Raw genomic sequence first — 19,388 nt, 5'->3', positions numbered from 1 at the left:
CATCTGTGTCTAAATATTTATGCTTCCTATGTCTGCTAAAAGCAACACCTACAATTGCTATAACTGAAAATGACAAGATAAAAAAATATTTTTCACCAATTTGTCACCCTTTTGCATTTAACAACACTAAAGATACAGTGCAGTTCATTAACAGAGTTTTGCCTGATTCTGTTTAGATATAACAAGGGAAAAATAAATGTGTTAAGCAAGAAGCAAATGGAATTGTAAATAAGACAAAAATGGAAACAGATTTTGTGGGGTAGTACAGCATGTAAAACTGCTTAACACACATGAAAAAGAAAAATCATAGAATCATTTAGGTGGAAAACCCCTGTAAGATCATTGAATCCACCACTAACCTAGCATGACCCTGTTCTTGAGAGCCACAAATACACGTTCTTTAAATATCTCCAGGGGTGGTGACGCCACCACTTCCCTGAACAGCCTATTCAATGTCTGACAACCCTTTGGGTGTTAACTTTCAAGTTGTCTCACTCAACTGCTTTTAACCATAGCAGCAGATAAGGTGGCCATCCTTTCTTTCCATGGAATCTCCTTGCCCAGCAGTCTCATTATAAGGTTCTCAGGCACTATACTTTATAAAATTGGTCAGTAATAAACTTTTTTCCACCATTTTTGCATATTTAAGTAATTGAAAAACTTTAAAATACGCCACCATTTCTTTGTGAGCAGGGAGTTGTCATCATGCACACATGACAAAGGCAGAAATACAAAAGTAGAAAATGTCATGAGTTCTCCTTCAAGCAGATAGTATTGCAGTAGCACTGAACAAGTTTATATTAATTACTTTCAGAAGGGTAAGGAGATGTCATATTTCAGATACAGGATTCTACCAAACCCACTAAGAACAATCCATAAATTTAACAATAGTGAGACTTTTTCATAGACTCATTGTGACAGCTGTCAAGCTGGGAAAAACTTTTTGTTAATGCCAGTACAATTGTTCATTTAAACAAAAGCCAGTAATTCAATCACACTGGAACAGCTCACATGCCCAGTTCTGCTGTACAATCTGCACACAGGCAGATATTCCATCCATATGCATAGTTGCCCTTTAGTTTTCATATTTGAGGCTACAATGTGATTTGTCCAGACCTGAGCAGAGCCTCACAAAAATCAGGCCAGAAGGCAATTTGTGGTTGAGTTTTAACAAGCCACCTGTGTTTTTTCTTGTTGGAAGGGGGAGGTTTGGCACTCCAGGTTAGCAGCTGGCATAGGACACGCTCTCTGCATGCCAGGCTGACCATGCGGTCATTTTTTTTCCCTGAGCCCTCAAAATAAAAGTAAACAACTATTTGTAGAGATGTCACCTTGCTCTGTGTGCAGTGACAGACTGAAGGAGCACAAGTGTCAACTGTATCCTTCCTAGAGAGCAAGCTCACAAGAAAATCCCAGTATAGGTCTCGTTGCTATCACACAGCCTTTGCAAGAAATGAAAACACAGAGATCCCATTAACCACCTCCACCCAAGGCAGGGCCTGGATCATTAAGGTGGTTTATTAACACCAAAGCCAACTCTGTGGAAGAAATAAAGTGCAACCCTTACCTCCTCGTAGACGTCGTCATTCCTGCTGAAGTCTCCGGCCCTCCTCGGAAGCACATGGACATGAACATGCTGAAAACGTGAAAGAAAATAATGGGGATTATCAGGTTCATGACTTTGTTTTCTGGATTGTCAGCATTATTCTCAACACACACAAGTAACCACACACAGGCTCCCACAGCATTATTTTCAGAGGAAAATACATTAACCTGGTCCATAACTGTATCTTGACTCTTTGGAGAATATAAAAAATGAAAAACATGAGAGAGCAGCTCTGCTGTATCATATCAGCTTCAGAGTGAAAAGCCAGGAAGTTTAGAGGCTCTGTGGAATTATTCATAGTTGTCAGTCAGAGATGTATTTAGCCAGAGGTTTGCAACGACAATGTCCCTCGGAGAGATGTGTGTGGTGTCTTCAGAACCGACAAGAATAAGAAGGTGCTGGTGATGGGATGTGGAGGAGGGCCCGTGTGGGCAGCCTAGGCTCAGGGCTATGCTCACAGCCTGGGGGACAGAGGAGCTGAGGGGACACCACAGACACCATACAGGTAGAAAGGCTGACAGAAAAGGACACTGCCCATGCTGTGCAGCACAGCCTTTCACAAGGTTAAAAAGGTTGAATGCTTTGACTTTCTCCCAGGAGGCTGCAGCCTCAATACAACAAACTGAAGCCCCCAGAGGTATGTGACACATGCTGGGGACACACCCCTGCAGGGCCATGAAGTCCAGAGCACCAGGTGGCCCCAATCCTGCAAAGCACAAGGATTATTAGTCCAGTTTTTCAGAGCCTGAAGCATAAGCACCCCTCTCCTCCTGGCAGGGCCATGGCTCAGGGGGCAGCAGAGCTGAGGACTATGAGCTTCACAGACAGCTTTGGGTTACCCAGCACGGAAGGGAGGTGAGGGTGAAGTATTTTTGTCACAAGTGGTGATGAGACATGGGGAAAACAAACAAAACTGTGGACAGGAACACAAATATATGACTTGCCACCTCGATGTTGTATTATTAGTATTACCACTTTTTTTCCTGACACCCTCTTCAAACAACAAAGGAAGGGAAATTCAAGGTCCTCAAGACCCAAACTCTATGAGGAAATCAAACAAACGTTCATCCATCTGCTTCTCTGCAGTAAGTTCAGCTACTACATTGCAAAGCATTCTTTTACCTTTTTTACTTGCTATTTCACTCTCTTTTGAGAAAAGGAAAAACAACAACTAAGAATAATTCTTCGGAGGAAAAAAGAAAACCAATGCCTCAATGAGGAGAGGTAGCAAATAATCTGAGTGGCAGATCACATTTCTGCATCTCCAGATCTTTTTAGATAGTGCCTAAATCCTTTAAAAAAAAAAAAAAGGAAAGAAAGAAAAAAAGAATGCATCAGAAACAGCACCAAATGGTTTGCATAGAATTTAGATAGCTTGCACCTGATTCAATTTGATGATGTAGAAATCAGCTAAGATTCCTGCACCTCACTGCAACATTCTCAAAACATGGCTTAAGTCTATAATGAAATTTGAAATGAAAAAGATTTTCTTAGGCTATTTGTAAGAAAATTCAAACACACCTACATTGTGTTAGCTTCAATCCACAAAAACATCTGCTCAGTGAATAAAATGAAATCACAAGGATGTCTCAGTTAATGAAACATGCCGAATACCACACCTTTTTTATTTTTTCCCTCGGCTTTACCCTAGAAACCAAATATGTGATTTCTTATCATTATCCACAGCTTTCAGTGTATTCAGCATAGAGATGAGGGTGATTCTTGAGGGTCAGAAACTGTGTTTTTGAGTAATACATCAGTGATAGTGTTCTGATAGTGTATTATACTAATATATCATGAGAGCGAAAGTGCTCTTGTGATGTATTAGTGCAATGTATCATCTGAACATCACTGCTCTCATGATGCATTGCTCAAAATCACAAGGCAACTTTAAAGATGGTCTTCAGTAGCCCTAGGCCTGAAATTTTCCTTTTGGACAGACTTTCAAGAAAAATAAGAGTGAAGATTAAAATTTGCAGTGGTACTGTAAAATTTCACTACTGTCTCACACCTGTTTCTCACACGGTTCTCATTAGATTTTAAATTTATTCATAAAAATAGAGTCAGTTCATCTGACAGTCATTTTCTTTCTTTGCTGCTACAAGGAATGATAGTTTTGCTACAAATATCAATTTGCAGGAATTTCTCTTGATGATATGTATGAAATCTAACATTAGCTATCAACAACCATATTCCCCAGAAGTTCAGCCACCTTTAGGAGTAATTTTTATCTCTGTTGCAGAATGTTCCAGGATGCACACAGGAGAAGACCTGTACACCCATGATAATTTGGAATCTCAGAAAACACGCAGGGATGTAGTCCAGAGCTGAGTGCAGAGATGCTGCACTGCAGATGCACAGACCAGCACAGCAGGTCATGAATGAGCCTAATGTGATCTTCTACCCAAAATGGGCTTATGTGATCAGCACGGAAAAAAAAAGAAAAAAAAGTGTTTATGACAGCATATGGGCCCTTGGCATCAGTGGGGACATTCTCAGGGGTTAGTCACCTTTACTACATGCATTATGTTCTCACACACTGCCAGGCTGCATAGTAAAATCCATCAACTGTATCAGAAAACAAATGAATATTCCCAAGGTTTGAGGAAACAACAACCAATTTAAAAGAGAGTAATTTTTTTCCAGACATCTTTTTTTTTTCCCCTTCTGTGCATGGAACATAAACAAATGTCTGGATTCTCCCCACTGTTTGTGTAATGGAAACAAACAGGATCAGCAATAGTGTCTCAAGTAGTTTCCTTCTCTTCAGCTTTACCAACAAATACAAGCAGCACAGAGCAGCAGCTCCCAGAAACACTGAGCAAGGGGATTTCACGCCTTTTCTAATCTGCCTTTCAGCTTCTGGCCTTCCCAACTCAGAGAGGTTGCTGGTTTTGATTCATTAGGAGTTCTTTAATTGATCATTTTTACTCCTTAGTACTATCTGTTACTACTAAAGCCTCGATCCACCAAGGCACTTAAGCACCAGCTCGATTTCCAATGTGTGAATTGGTTCAGTGGGAGTATTCACGTGTTATGTACATGTCTCAGTGTTTTGCATCCACTGCTGGCTACAGGGAGGTCTCCACAGCTGACAGTAGCAAAAATAACTTCAAGGTGCCTGCAAATCAAAATTGCTTCCTTCCATTTTGTTTTCCAGACAAAACAAAAACCCGCAGCATCCAAAAAACCCCACATTTGCAGTTGACTGAAATGTGTCAGTAAATACAAACAGAATATTGGGCATTTTTTTCAACAAACAAAGATTTAGGCAAATCTTCGCTGCTTGAAGAGAAAAAAATCTAAACCTTGTCCAAAATTGTCAAAATATAAAGCATTTCAGCTTTTTTTTCCTCATTATTGTGGGTAACGTCATGCCTGGTGGGCGGCAGGCAGCCCCATCACATTCCAGAGGGCTGTATTCAATCACTGGTGATGGCATTTCATTTTTTTCCTAAAAAATTGCTTTCCCCTCATTTTGCATTATTTTGATTAATAAGCAAGAAAAGCAACACACAACAGCCAAGACATTTACATTAATGGACCAATCAATATCACCCACATCAGGGTAGAAAAATGCAGACACATGCTTGCACTGCTTAGTGTTAGCTCCACACCCTCCTCTTGCCAGGCACTGAGGGAGGAAGGTGTGTGGGGTCACAGGATACAGGGACACTGGGTGTGACAACATGAGGACACAGCAGTATGTCCCCAGACACCATATGAGTTAAAGATGCCTGAACTCCACAAGTTGCTTCTGATACTGGGGATAAGATTTCCAGCCAGGGATGTCCAGAACAGCAGTAGCTGGAAGGAGGCTGTGGGAGCTGAATTTTATAGGACCTTCAAAATTAAAATGGATTCCTGACAGTTTTCCACAGCTGGGACTACAGCTCCCTCTGCTTCCTGGTGGCTGCCACATTATAAATAAAATCTCAGTTTGAGAAACTCCTCATAGTGAGAAACATCACATGATGCAAATCAAGACCTTTCACCCAGAATGACAAGAGCATCAGAAAATGTACTGCAAGGAACAAATCTGCAGTGCCATGGGCAACTCATGAGCCAGGGCCAGCGTGTGTTGTCTCTGACCTCCCACTGCAGAGAGAGGATGCTCTGCTCGAGCCCTGCAGCATTCCCATCAGGACTGTGGGAGCAAGGGGCTGCCTGTGGGCACCCTGGAGCACACCCATCACACCACTGCCAAAATCTGGCCACAGCACAGGGATTTCTGGGATTACACATCTAACGTCGCTCTCCAGTGAACCAGGGGTGCAGAATGCTCAGAAAAGTCTCAGCCAAAAAAAATGGAGCCTGTGTGTTGTTGGAAGAACACACATTCAGGTCAGGTGAGTTTTGCTCCATCACTCAAGGCCATGCAGAAAGCAATGTTCCTGGTTATGGCTGGGTTTATATACTGAATTATGGTCGAATAACCAATGTGTCACCACTGCACTGGATGTAAAACGAAAATACTAGACAAAAATAGACAGTGAAGGAGATTTCCTGGGTAGACCAGAATAGTGAAGAGCAGATGACCCTGCCACACACCAGTGGGGAGGACATGGACATCGCCTGCAATAATTCATGAACATTATGCTGTGTTCACTCAGTGCTGTGCTGGTTAGCAGAGCAACAAAGCTCAGCTTCCAGCAGAAAGGGAGATAATAGCCTGTACAAGAGCTCCTCAGCACACACCCAGGGTCTATTAGCAATAAATGTTGCTATAGGATGAATACATAAAAACTGGCAAAGGGTCACGCAACCCTGAGGACACGGGTGCGGCCAAAATCTTGGCAGAGGAAAGGCTGCTCCCCCTGACATCTGCAAAAGCAGTACATGGCTGAGCTGTGCCTTCACACAGCAAACCCAGATGCCTTTCAGCAGCTTAATCCTTTCCCTTGCTACTTTTCATTCTTTCTACAGAGATGAAGCTTGGTAGTCGTGGGCTTCCACGGTCTCACGGTGCAGAAAGGACAGGGAAGGCCGTGATCTGGGGCACAGGGGAACATCAGGGCCAGGAAGAGTAAACTCCAACGTCCCTGCTGCTGTTGTATTCAGGCAGGAGGAAGGGTAGGAAGGGCATTAGTGGCTGCAGACAGCAAGACTTGCTAGCCAGGAGACCTTCATCAGCCAGTTTGCTGGAAATAAGGATGGTGGTTTTCAGATAAGACCTTGCTTGCTGCAAAGTCCCCTGTCCATTACAGAGGCATGGGCTTCCTACAGGAGCCTGTGATAATGCTTCTTCTAAACTACCAGATTAACTGTAGAAATTCCAAACTAATAACCATTCTCCAAGTAAGACTGTTAGCGGCCGATAAAGAAAATCAACCATAATACAGAGATAGCCACATGAAAAATAGGGCAATTTTGTCCTCCCTGTAAACTGGGCTTCCATGGAGCCCTTGTTTGCTATTCTTGATTAACTGCTCAATTATCCCTGTTACAAAATTATTCCATGGAAAGCCCTGCCTGTATATCCACAGCTCGTTAACAGAAAGCGCTCCCTCTGCTGTCCCCGAAAATCCAGCGCGTCACCCAGACACAGGCACACTTGGTACAGTCGCCCTTTCCAGGCACTGAAAGGCCATTTCCAGGGCCCTTGACCTGCAGGTCCCGGCAAAGACATCTTCATGGGAAAGCAATTCCTATTCAGTGAGTATTTATGAGTTCTTGACGCTTTTCCGAGTCCTGAATTGGGTTGGGATGGAGTAACAAATTAAAAAATAAAAATGTCCTGTCCAACATTAGGAAAAGAAAGAGTTTTGGTCAATGAAAACACTTCGTTTTCACAGCCTTCAAAATTATTGCCAGCATTAAAACTATTTTTATTCCCATTTCCAGGAGTTATAAATTACACAAAGACAGACCATTTTAAGGGACCTAATTTTTATAAAACAATAAAACATGACCGGAAACTTCTTGAAAGCATTTCTTTTCTTCAAAAATGCCCCATTTCTAGGAATCAGCACTTTTCTTTCCAGCTTCACTAAATCCTCATGCACGAGGCTGTACAGACACAGAGACACAGCGTCTCCTCACGGGATGGCAGCTGTGCCGTGCTGGAGGAGAGGATTCCTCCAAACCCAAGGAGGCTGCACGGACTGACACACGCTTGTAACACCTTTGCTTTGGCTCTGGTTTGTTAAAACACAAAGCTGGCCTTTGCTTTTCTGCCATCATGAGAACCTTTCTGCCATCAGGAGACACTTGTGTACATCTGCATTGCACTGTGCTGTACACATACCATTAGGAGGAAAAATAAAGCTTTGCAATGATCCCTACAAACATTTATGCCATGGATTTGCCTCTGAAAGACTAAGTATCAAGATACTTGCTCAGCACAGAAAACATGTACTTTGGAAAGCAACAAAATGGAGAGAATTTGCAAATATATCAGAAACCAAACCAAGTGGGGGACTTGCAGCAAAGTACATCTTCAAACATGTAGATTGAGAAATGTGCAGATTCAGCATTCTCAATAAATAATGCATAGTTCAACTGCTATGAAGTTTTAAAGACATGAGCTGCAGATGAGCTAGAAAAGGGATGTACACCTAATGAAAACAAGGATAGAAAGACTTTTAGACCCGCTTGAGATCTGTATCTATAACTTCCATGGTTGAAGGCAATTTTAGTTAACACCTTCCCCTCAGCCCCAAACCCAAGAAAACTGGCATAATAATGAAGGAAATAAGCATAGTTGTTGGAGGTGTTGATCCAAATGTACCTCTCTTGGACATTTTTTAAGAGATCCTCTGAAATGCAGCAAATGAATTAACCAAACAGACATAAAGGTAGGATGGTGCTTCTGAATTGGGTATTTTCTGACTCTAGGAATGAAGGTCCACACATGGTGGTAGGAAGGTCAGGCCAAGGGCCACCACCAACTCCTCTTACCTGCCTTTATTCAGGGCCCATCCCCCCCCAGCACCTACAGTGGATGGGACGGGCAGACCTGCAGGAGCGTCAACCACTCTTCTCTTTGAATCAGTAGGAAGAACAACACCTCAGTCCAGCCAAGGACCACGAAATTGCTACACTGTGTTTCCTGGTTTATGTATCAATGCCACAATGATCAGAGCACTGTGAGACCTGCCCAGCATTTTCTATTCCATGGATACCAGAGAACTGCAAAACCAACCTGAAACCCTAGCAGCTCCCAGCCATTTTGCTGATGGGAAGGGTGATGCACAGACCAACGAAGGCACCTCCAAAGTTACTCAGGAATGGGGTGCATGACAGCGAAGAGCACCTGCCTTGAGGTCATGTGCCTTTGCCTTCCCTCAGGGTCACTTTGCCCAGGTGTTTTTGTGCAAATTTGGTGTTACTGAGACGCAAATGAAAGCAAATTGCACTTCCCCTCACCTCTGATCTTTAGTTAAGTCTTGATAAATGCATATTGTTTGAACACTTGTGATATGCATAATTAGGGTTCCTTAATTTATGTTTCAATAAAGTGTTCTATAATAAACATTTACTGCTCTGTGAATAAACATTTAAATGAAGCTCCTAATGGGGGTTACATGTTTTGAAGCAGTTCATGGCTTTGCTGAAGTCTCTCCCTATACTTAATGAGAGTCATTTCCATAATCTGTGCATTATTGCTTAAGCCTCCCTTTAGGAATATTTTACAAAGTAAAATTGTGTGAAATATTATCAGCCAAAAGAGAAAATGCTAAGAGGATTATCAAATTGTCCCGTTAAAGGGACAGCACAAACTTTCATTTCCCCCCTGAGATGCCAACAGTGTAATTATGCAGAATGTGCTTACTAATCATCACACCGGTGTGTTATTACTGGGCTTTCCCCACAGAGACCCAGTCTAAATTAAAAGGATGGGAGACCCTTGAAAGGTCTGATATGAAGGGCAATATAACACTAATTTACTTTCTGATATTAATGAGAGGAAGGATCAAATCCCCAGGCAAATCTTGGAGATGTCAAGAAACATCCGGCTCCGTCAGAGTGTGCTGAGTGCTGTTATGCACAAAGCTGTGCACAGCTTCTCCCACAGCGGGGCCCTACAGCCCCACAATTAATATCCAGGGTCTCATCCCCATTTTGCTGAAACTTCCACCCATTTTCTTACTGACTCCAGTAATGGCAGGACTCAGCCTCCCAGCTGAGATATAAAGTACACTAAGGTCGAGGGAAAGATTGTTGTTGGAGTACAGAGGGTTTTTAATTCTCTGGAGTATCTGCAATGATACAAACACCTGTAAGATATTTCTTCCATATGTCTGAGTACATTTGAGGAGAGCATAAAACTGAAATATATCTTCTCTGCACTAGCAGGGAATAAGAGCATTAAAGCAGCAATGGCCCACTCCCCCTTTAATGCAGGGAGTAGAGGAGAAGAAGAGAAGATAAATCAGGAATGGATGTGGCAGGGGGAAGACAAACCTTACATACCAGTTACCCTTATTCTGAGAGGGAAATCATTAGCTCTAATTTCTGTGGCTATTTTGTGGCCTTTTTAGACAACTGTTGCAACCTCTTCTAGGATCATAACAAGGCTCCTGTAGAATTAAAATACTGTCTCTGTCTCTCCTTTAATTAGTTAAAGATCTGTATTGGGTTGCTGTGGCAAGGTTTGGGTGGGGGGGTGGAATCAGGACTGAAGTTGAGCCCAAGAAAAAAGGAGGGGTGGGAGAAAGGTGGGGTTTAAGATTTTATTTTACTTTTCATTAAACTACTCTGATTTAATTGGTAATAAATTAAACTAATTTCCCTAAGTGAGGTCTGTTTTGCCCATGAGGGTAATTGGTGAGTGATCTTTCCCTGTCCTTATTGAGACCCATAAGCCTTTCTACATGTTTTCTCTCCCCTGTCCAGCTGAGCAGGGGAGTGATAGAGGGACTTTGGTGGGTATTTGGCATCCAGCCAGGGCGAACCCACCACAAGATGGAAGAGAAGTGCTACTGCAAGCAGAAAGGAATGGTTTCTGGTGACGGTAATGTGACCAAGCTCATAACTTTCTGCAGAGAATGAAATGCATTCAAGCCACAGCGCTTCTCATCACAGTATCTATCAGTGCTAAAGGAGATTTCCAAGGCTCTGTGTCAGTACTGAGGCATTTTATACCCTTAAGAATACATTTCCTGAGAACTAGCAAATATCTCTGTGCATACCTGCAGCACTCACTAGACTGTATTCAGTTCTTTATAATATTAAAATTATATATAGCAGCTATGGGCTCCAAAACATGGGCTGTTTCCCTGTTTTACTGTCGAATGTGCACATTCATCACTAAGGTTTAGCTGCTTCAGTTAAAGCTTTTAAATGTAAATTATTTTCTGTTATAAAAAGCTGATTGTGGGAGTTTTAGTATTTCAAAGATGGTAATTTATGTGACTGGAACAAAATAAAACATTCAACAGAAACAGAATTTTACTTGATCAGAAACACTTTTATGTTTCAAAATAGTTTTTTTCATAATTTCCTCCTGCAGCAGTGGCCTCTGTCTTTCAATTAGCTTGAAACAGAAGATCTTACATAAAACCATAATTTAACGTCATTTGCATATGTGTCATTTCACAACTTCTTCACCTCTCATTTAAAGTATTTTAAGGTGTCACAAACCAATGCCTGAAATCCCTTATGCAGCTGCTCAGCTGTTCACCCCTAAGCAGGACACAGAATCTCTGGGACAGTGGGGAAGCAGTACCAGCCTGCAAAACACCCACAGGAATAACTCTTTTCCCTTGTTACCTCAAACCATTTCAGTGGCATAGCAGTGAGGGAGCTGAGAGTCAAGAAAGCAGATTTTCAGCATATGGCATATGACTGCAGGTCATTTTCTTTGACTTACTTCCCTCACTCATTGTTGAATTTGGGATACAAAATTGGTTTCATGAAAGTAAACAGCCTCCTTGAAAATCAGACTTCATAGGGCACCTACATCACCCAAAAGGGATTGAAATCCATGATCCCTGCTGTGGGATCAGGCCTTGCAGAGCACCATGGTAGCAGCACTGACACCTTTGAAAGGACAACAACCTATACAAGCTAACGTATTCTCCCAGGCCACCAGTGCAAAAGTACTTTCCTTCTTGTCTTCCCAAATAACTAATAACGATTTTTCTTACCATCTCTCACAAAATCCAGCCCTGCTCCAGTTCACTTTCTGCTCAAGCCAGTGGCAACACTCTTACAAACTTCAGCTTAAATCCTTCGTGATTTGATGAAATCTGGGAAGCAGATGAGCTTGTAATGGCAACGGATACATAACAGTAGATCCAGAAACTTCACAGTAGAATAAAATACATTCCCTTGCCTTTATTCACTGTGTAATATTTTGAAATCAGGTTAGAAAAGGTACCAATGTCCCTGTCTCAAACTTTTTTTAAACTTCTCAAAGTGCTTCTCTTGTAAGCCCTTGTGAGGGCTGTGCATCATTTGCACAGCTCCCAGCTAAGTGTAGTGAATGGCTGCAAGGCCAACACTGACAAACACACAGAAATGCATCTTCCATTGACTGTTTGCTAAAGCAAGAACTCAATTGTTTTAACTTATCAATTTAATTACAGAAATGTATTATTGATTTAAGCTTTCTTCATATTCATGAGCTGGCTAGAGAGAAGAGTGAACTGTTCTGCTTAATACACTTTCACCTTGATAAGCATGAATTACCCTCACTGGGAAAGAAGTTACTTCAAAATTGTTTAAATCCACCAAATCCTTTCAACAGGGAACTCTGGTGGATTTGTGATGCATGCTGGCATTTGCCAGGAACCCAGCTGAAACCACCAGACTTGCTGTCCTGGAGACCTTTCAACAGACAGTTTGTCCAAATGGACTTTGACTGTGACGAGCAGGGCCATATGGGCAGAAGGGTAGCAGAGGTGAACAGTCTGTGATAACGTCCCTAAGTCATTTAACCTTCAGAATTACGATTCCACACACTCTGCCACCCAACAGGAGGCTGTACAAGCAGGTGAAAAGATAGATGTCTATTCTTAATGACTGTTTAGGAGACTGCTGAGCTCTGGTCTGTGCCCATGTTGGTTCAGTTCATTAATGTAATTAACCAACAATCAATCTTTTTAAATTAGTTACACAAAAACAGCTACAGCCAGATCAACTGACATGAAAGTTAGGTCACGCTCCATTTCTGCATGATTTAACATCCACACTGGAACAGAATACAGGGCATAGAAGCATCAGAAACTGGAGCCAAATTCATTTGAAGCCCTACAACTTAATTAAAGTATGCAAAACCTGTGCAGCTGGCTTGGTCTTATTTATATGGCTTTCCATGCTTGCACCTCAACACCTTGGCAATATAAAAATTGCTCCAAGAAAGAAAGGAAGAAAGGAAGGAAGAAAGAGAAGTGCTTCCAGGAAATATTTAGTAGTGAAGGAATTTAAATAAATTTAAACATTGTAACTTTATGCAGGACTTGAAACTGTACCTTAACAGCAGTCTCATGATTCACCAGCAGCTGTTCACAGAATAAATGAAAACAGGAGCTGAAGTTGCTATTAGTGTCTGTTCCCTTTCCATGGACTAGGAAAAGACTAGCAGAGCAGCCTGGGTTTTCACTGAACACGAAGGTTACCTGTGAGGGATTACAGCACAGTTCCATCATCAGCCTCAAATGCTGATCTGCTGTCCTGGGATCAGAGCTAAGAGCAGCTTATAACTCAGGCTCACAACCTGCCTCCCTCCACCCCTCTTCTCCAAGGGCTGGGAAAGGATTTGTTTGGCCTAATCCAGGTGCAATGTGTTCTCCAGAAGTGATTTCAAGGGGTTGCTAAGGTGACCAAATCCTGCCCTTACTCCCCTTCCAGCCCTGTGCTGGTGGGATGAGGCTCAAACAGCAGCCCTGCAGAGTCTGGTTCAGACCAAACAGACCTCACATCCTACAGATGTGCTCTGTTTGCACCAGCCTGAGAGCTGGTCTCGGGAGAAGCTGCTCAGGCACCTCCAGACTGTGGCTCCACAAGGCTGAGGGAGGCTGGGGGGGCAGTGCTGCCCCCGCATCACCAGCGGGTTAATGGGCGGCTCTGCCTGGCGGGCACTGGAGCATCTGCGAGCTCGGTGTGGGTGCACTGTCAGCCTGGTTTGACACTAATAGACAATTTCTTTCCCAACCCTTTAAGCTGAACCTGAACTAAACTGCTTTCAATTTCCCCAAAAGGCCAAGTTTGCAACTTCGCCTTATGCTTGTCCATTAAGAGAGCATCTGGCTCCTTTTAATCCCTTGCACTAACTGAGTTGATCCGATTGCTTCCACTTGAGACATTGCAATGCAGACATTGCTGCTGAATGACTGCCATGAAACTGGGATCCTCCTGCTAAATCCACCATGAAACAGCTGGGCAAAGGCCCCTGTGCAAAGCAGTGCTGCAGGAGAGCAGTGCCTGGGCTGGGAGCCTGAAAATGGCTGAGCACATGCCATGAAGTGCTGAGCAATTTCCTCAGCACCTTCCCTGCAGTTTGACAGAACAGCCACTGAGGGCTGCAGCATCAGACCCACAGATTCCCTTTAAAGGAAGAGTGAAACACTCATCCAGTTTCCAGTTCTGTGAAATCAGGTGACTGGGCTGGTGCAGCAGAAAGGGAGGAGTGGGAATTGGGGCGGATGGGGAAGAGTGCCTGCTCAAGTTTCATTTTGAAAGCTGTGTGTGAATTAGCAGGACTGGAGGAAAAAAATTAAACCAATTCTAGGAGACCGAGGAGGAATATGCAACCTGTCACTTAACACTCCCCACCCTCTGCAGTTGTTTCTGCCAGAAAACCACCAGAGCAGGTGCCTCCAGAAATGAAACTGAAGCAGACGTAAGTGAATTTAAAACTAATAACAGCAAGAAACTTTAATGAAACTCTCTCTGACTAGCTAGAGCAGTTTTTCTCATATAAGATTTTCTGGAGCTTTCATAAGTCTGCACTCAAAAACCATCCTAAAAAGTTGCAGGCAGCATATTATCACTTTGGGCCCCTGGGTGAACACACATGCATCTTTCCTGCAGCACACCAATACCAGCAAAAAGAGAGGAGCTCACCTTGGCAAATTCCTTACTCGTTACCAGAGTGATCTCTATTTTTTTTGGTGTATGCAATTCTATGTCATTTCTCTAGGATATAAATACTGCCAACTGCAGCTGGGCTGCTTCTGTAGCTGAAGGACCAGGTTACAGGAGCTGGGGGAGTGAAGATCTTGTCCCAGAGGAGGCTCCCAGTTTGGCCTGGATCTGCCTCACTCCACAAGCTTAGCAGGCAGCCTGAGTTATCCATGGTTTTAGTATCCAACATTGCTGCCAGAGTCAAAAGCAGGCTGCAATGCACCAGGAATACAAAATAGGGACCTAGAGGGCAGGCAAAACTTTCATAAATTCAGTTCATCTAACAACATCGAAAGAATTAGTAACCAGAGAATGAAAGCCTCAGAAGTGTTAACATTAATTCTACTCTGCTACAAACCACGTGGCTAACACCCTGACACCTTACCATTTACTGAGGGAGAGCTATTTATTTATGTAACCTATAGCTCACATTTAAATAATTAGTCTGCCTGATAAATTTTAAAACTTGCAATCTGTGTGCCACGTTTGCATAAGCACAGCATATTTAATGCAGGTACGATTGTGTAACACCTCCAGCATCACATTAAAGAGTTTCATATAATTATCAGAGTTAGCCACTCCAAATTTCAGGCCACTTACACATTAAAAAAAAAAAAAAGTGCTAGTTGTGCAGTGTGAAGCGGCTGCTCCAGAAATGTAGCCTGCACTCCTAACAAGGGGTGTTCAGGATATGTGCTGCCTAGGAGTAAGCAAATCGGGTCAGCTAAGACTGGACTTGATCCAAAGTTCCCCTCAAACCTTCTGTTATCTCCAAGAGTCTGAAGCTCCCCAGATCAGTCTTTGGTTTTCTTTTAGCTCACCAGCAGCAAAGGCCTGAATTTAAGAGGTGCCAACTGCTCGTTCCTCTCTTCAGCTCCAGAAGCTCAGCGCTCCCCCATAGCCAGAACACCACCCACAGGACTGTGGATCAGAGATGAGAGTTTGAAAACGAGGCCACGTTTCTAAAAGGTGAAGGGCAACGCTCCTGGGGGCCTATTCTGGATGCAGGAGTTCTGACTCTTCAATAAGCAGCAGCAACAGGAATTGCATAGGGATACAACTAACGAGCTCTACTTGCTCCTCAGCAGAATGGCCCCTGCTTCCAGGAGGTGCATCGGGGATGAGCTTGATCCTTGTTGCTACGATTTTGACATAGTCAAGTAAGCAAAACCCCAGCTGTGTGAATCATACCATGGCAGTCTCTCGGCATCTCAGCAGATTAAGAATGCAGTAAATACAAAACCTTGTAGCTCAGGTTGTAAACATAAAAATAAAACTGAATTTCAGCTTAAAAATTAATCAGTGGAGGAAGCTGAGGCCAAAAGCTATGCTCTTAGAGAGTGGATACCATTGGCATTCCTACTACATCAAAATTTGCTAAACAACATGAACAGAACTATCAACAGGAACTAGCCTGTATTTTAGAACTTAAAGCGTGCAAAGTAACAATTAGAGTGCATGGTGATATTCTGAAAATCAAATCACAAATTCAGACACTGGAAATGTTCACTTAAGAGCTTTCCTTTAGACAACTCATCTGAAAAAAAGGTCAAAATAAGTCTGTTTATTTGCATCTTTGGTAACTGTTGCTCTTACACCAGATCATCAAACATCTGAATTTGAAGCCAAACTTCTAAACTCACTCTGCAATGAGCAGCAACTGACATCAACACATCTTGTCAGATTTTCAAAGCACTTCAATGCTCAGTACACTTCAAAGAAATTAGCCACCTGCATTATTGCCAATCAGTTCTGAAAACCCTGTTTCATCTATGTTAAGCTCTCATGAAAACTTCTACCTGTATGTCTTTTCCAAACGGTGTTTAGGCACTTCAGAAGCTATTCTTTGATTATGTTAGAGACACGTCAAGGCCCTTTTCACAGGGAATTATTTTCTAGTTCAATCTATCCAAAACTGTAAAGCAACTGGGATCAATCCCCATGCCTGTTTATCAAAAAACTTCTATCATCAGAGGACGTTAATCTCAGATAAGTAAAATGAAGACAAACTTAAAAATAGCACTACACAGACTCCTACTGAGGTTGGTACCTCAGTTGCCAGCAACATTTACCTCTGTACTGTACCAAGCTCAATCAAGCAAATAAACACCCTCTTGCCACTGCTGGAGAAAAGGAACAAAGACTAATATATATTAAAAGAACCTTGATAACTCTGGAAAATAAGTTCCTATTGTGTGAAAAGAACATATTTTCCAGGGAGAACTGCCATGAGCAACAGCGATTCGTAGAAGGAGGTGTGGGAAAGCACCACATGGTACTATCAGGGACATAAAATATTCTTATACTGGCTCAAGGAGAGCATAAGAAGATGAAGATGGGGATTAAATATTCCATATTCTAAGGCATGAGAAAGGAAGAAGTCCATATTTGCAAGTCCAAGGAAAGAAGATGCCTTTAGGGAAGCACGAAACATGGCCTGGGAAAAAAAGGATTTTCTTGGTCCAGAAAGGAAAAAAACTAACAAACTGCACTGAATTAAGCTACACCAAAATCCTCATCTGAACAGGTATTTAAAGGGGAAGTTTTTTCCTAAATTTTCTTAAGGACTTGAAAATAAAGGAATTCCCCCTCCACCATTTCTATGAGGAAGCAAACTCTCCATTTTGTACTTCTCCAAGCAGAGAACCAGATCCCTGCCCTCTCCACAAGAGGGAAAAGGTGGGCAGATACAGGACAAAGCACAGACAAACCTTGTCTTTGCCTCTTAAGGGAGGCTGTTCCCATGGAGAAACAGGAACTGTCCTGCCAAGGAATGAGGACTCAGGGAGTGAGTGGGCTCTTGATGGGACTGCAGCAGGATAATGAGCAAGGCTAAGACCATCCAACCAGTGGCAGTGCAACTGTGTGAGGTTCAACAGTGAGGAGCATTTCAATGTTATGAATCATTTCTCATGTCGAATCAAAGCCAGAATAAATACAATGGAGTAGGCTGAGAAATCATCCTTTGTAATCTGCAGCTCACAAAAACCAGCCCCCCAAAGGGGTATATTCCAAAACAGCTCCTGAAGCTGTGTTTGACAAAACCTCTGCATTTCTGAAATGCTAATCAGGGCAGAATTAGCTGATCAGGGAAACGCCAACTTAGATGAGGACAGGAGGCCGGCAGCAGATTACAGTCTATAAAGGTTTAAATAGACTTGTTAACATCTGCTTAGGGTAAACTATAATTAAGAAATCTCCTTTCTTTGTTTGGGGGTTTGAGAGTTTTGTTTGTTTGGGGTTTTGTCTTCGCTAGTTTTCTGCCTTTCCAGTTCTGACAATGAATTTCGTATCAGGACCCTGGGGAAGCAGAGCAGACTTTCAGCATTCACAATCAGCAGAAGCAGAAGATCATGGCAATCGAAAGGCACTTTAGTCCCAGAGTTGTTACATTCTTTCAGAAGCTTTTCACCTTATGAATACAAATCTCTAAAAACTCTCTTTGCTCGTGGATTTACTTTCTCGGGCACCTAAATCTGCACGAGTCACTGTTTCTCAGTTGTCCATACTTGTTCTGCTACCTCACTCAGTCAGAAAACCAGTTAAAGAAATCAATTCCTTCCACGTGTACAGGTAGTTAAAAAAAGGTGTCCAAATTACACAACTCTAACTTGTTCCTTTATTTCCTTCAAAAGTATGGACCAAGGTAAAACTAACAAGTAGGGTAATAGTTTTCATAGTGCCCAAATAAATTTTAAATGGAAGACTTAGAAAGGCAGATTTTTTTTTTGGCCACCCTGACCACAGGACATGTATTTGACAGCCAGAAAGCACATCTTGGAGGGATAGTGGCTGATGACAGAAAAACAGGCCACAGGTTCACCCTGACAATGTAAAATTATCATTTGGTTTTGGTAGGTTAAGGAAGACCTTTCTAAGTAATTTTTTAGGGCCTACTTTGGCTTTAGACTGCTGAACATAACAGCTGCTTTTAGCACAGAGTGGGACGGATCTGTTTGTCAGGGAGCAACTTGATGGGGGAGTCGAGAGGACGTTATAACATGAATAACTAAACACAAATTCCAGCCTTTTCCTGGAGGGAAAAGGAAAACAGAAGAAAAGTGAAAAAGGCTAGGGAAAAAAACATAAAATCCAGATTAATACTACGGGACTCAGTGATTAAACTGGGCTGGCAAAAGCAAGGTATCTGCATCTAAATTTAGCTCCCTAAATGATTGGTTTGATTTTCCGAGGTGATGAATGCCTGCAGCTCCTGTCGACTTCAGGTGCCCACATTTGAAATGTTTGGCCTTTAGTCTTCAACTCGAACTAATTGAAGGATTTAACATTTCAAAGCTAAGGGGGTTTATCCAATCCAAAGTGCCATAAAGCTGCGGTTCCTAGGCATGAGAGATATGACACTCGAGCAACTTAAAGGCAAAGCAGGAGAAGAAAGATGATTATTCCCCAAAGTGCATACACTTGAAAGACAGGCTAATGAGTTCTCAAATGACATAATTTAATCCCAGTGCTTCTCAAATACAATGCTGGAGTTTTCCCATCCTCAGTCATTACAGAGTGCATAAGGAAATTTTAACTGTACTTCTCCTGCCCTTTGAAATACAGAAAAAATGTGCCACTCAGTTCAGTTCCCCCTGAGCTGCATAAGAGATCAAATTAGCCAACAACAGCCCTGCACCCCAGCTAGGCAGGAAAGCAAGGCAGAGGGATCCAGTCCTCCTAAAGAGCAGAGACACACTTTCACAGCAAT

The 19,388-nt window shown here is 42.5% G+C and overlaps 1 protein-coding gene across 4 annotated transcripts in view; it reads right to left on the bottom strand.

Annotated features, from left to right (window-relative positions):
• FHIT (fragile histidine triad diadenosine triphosphatase) overlaps nt 1-19,388 on the bottom strand; it is a 533,324-nt gene that overhangs the window by 84,939 nt on the left and 428,997 nt on the right. For all 4 annotated transcript variants that reach the window (XM_050312890.1, XM_050312891.1, XM_050312893.1 and 1 more), the window contains one exon: nt 1,568-1,636. In XM_050312890.1, coding sequence (XP_050168847.1) covers nt 1,568-1,636 — 69 coding nt within the window. The remainder of the gene's footprint in view (nt 1-1,567; nt 1,637-19,388) is intronic.

This window comes from Myiozetetes cayanensis, unplaced genomic scaffold (genome assembly GCF_022539395.1).
Source record: "Myiozetetes cayanensis isolate MyiCay16 unplaced genomic scaffold, myiCay2020 scf18, whole genome shotgun sequence".
In the NCBI taxonomy this organism is placed as follows: domain Eukaryota; kingdom Metazoa; phylum Chordata; class Aves; order Passeriformes; family Tyrannidae; genus Myiozetetes; species Myiozetetes cayanensis.
Note: the sequence above shows the minus strand (reverse complement) of the source record. Positions and strands in the feature narration are given on the sequence as shown.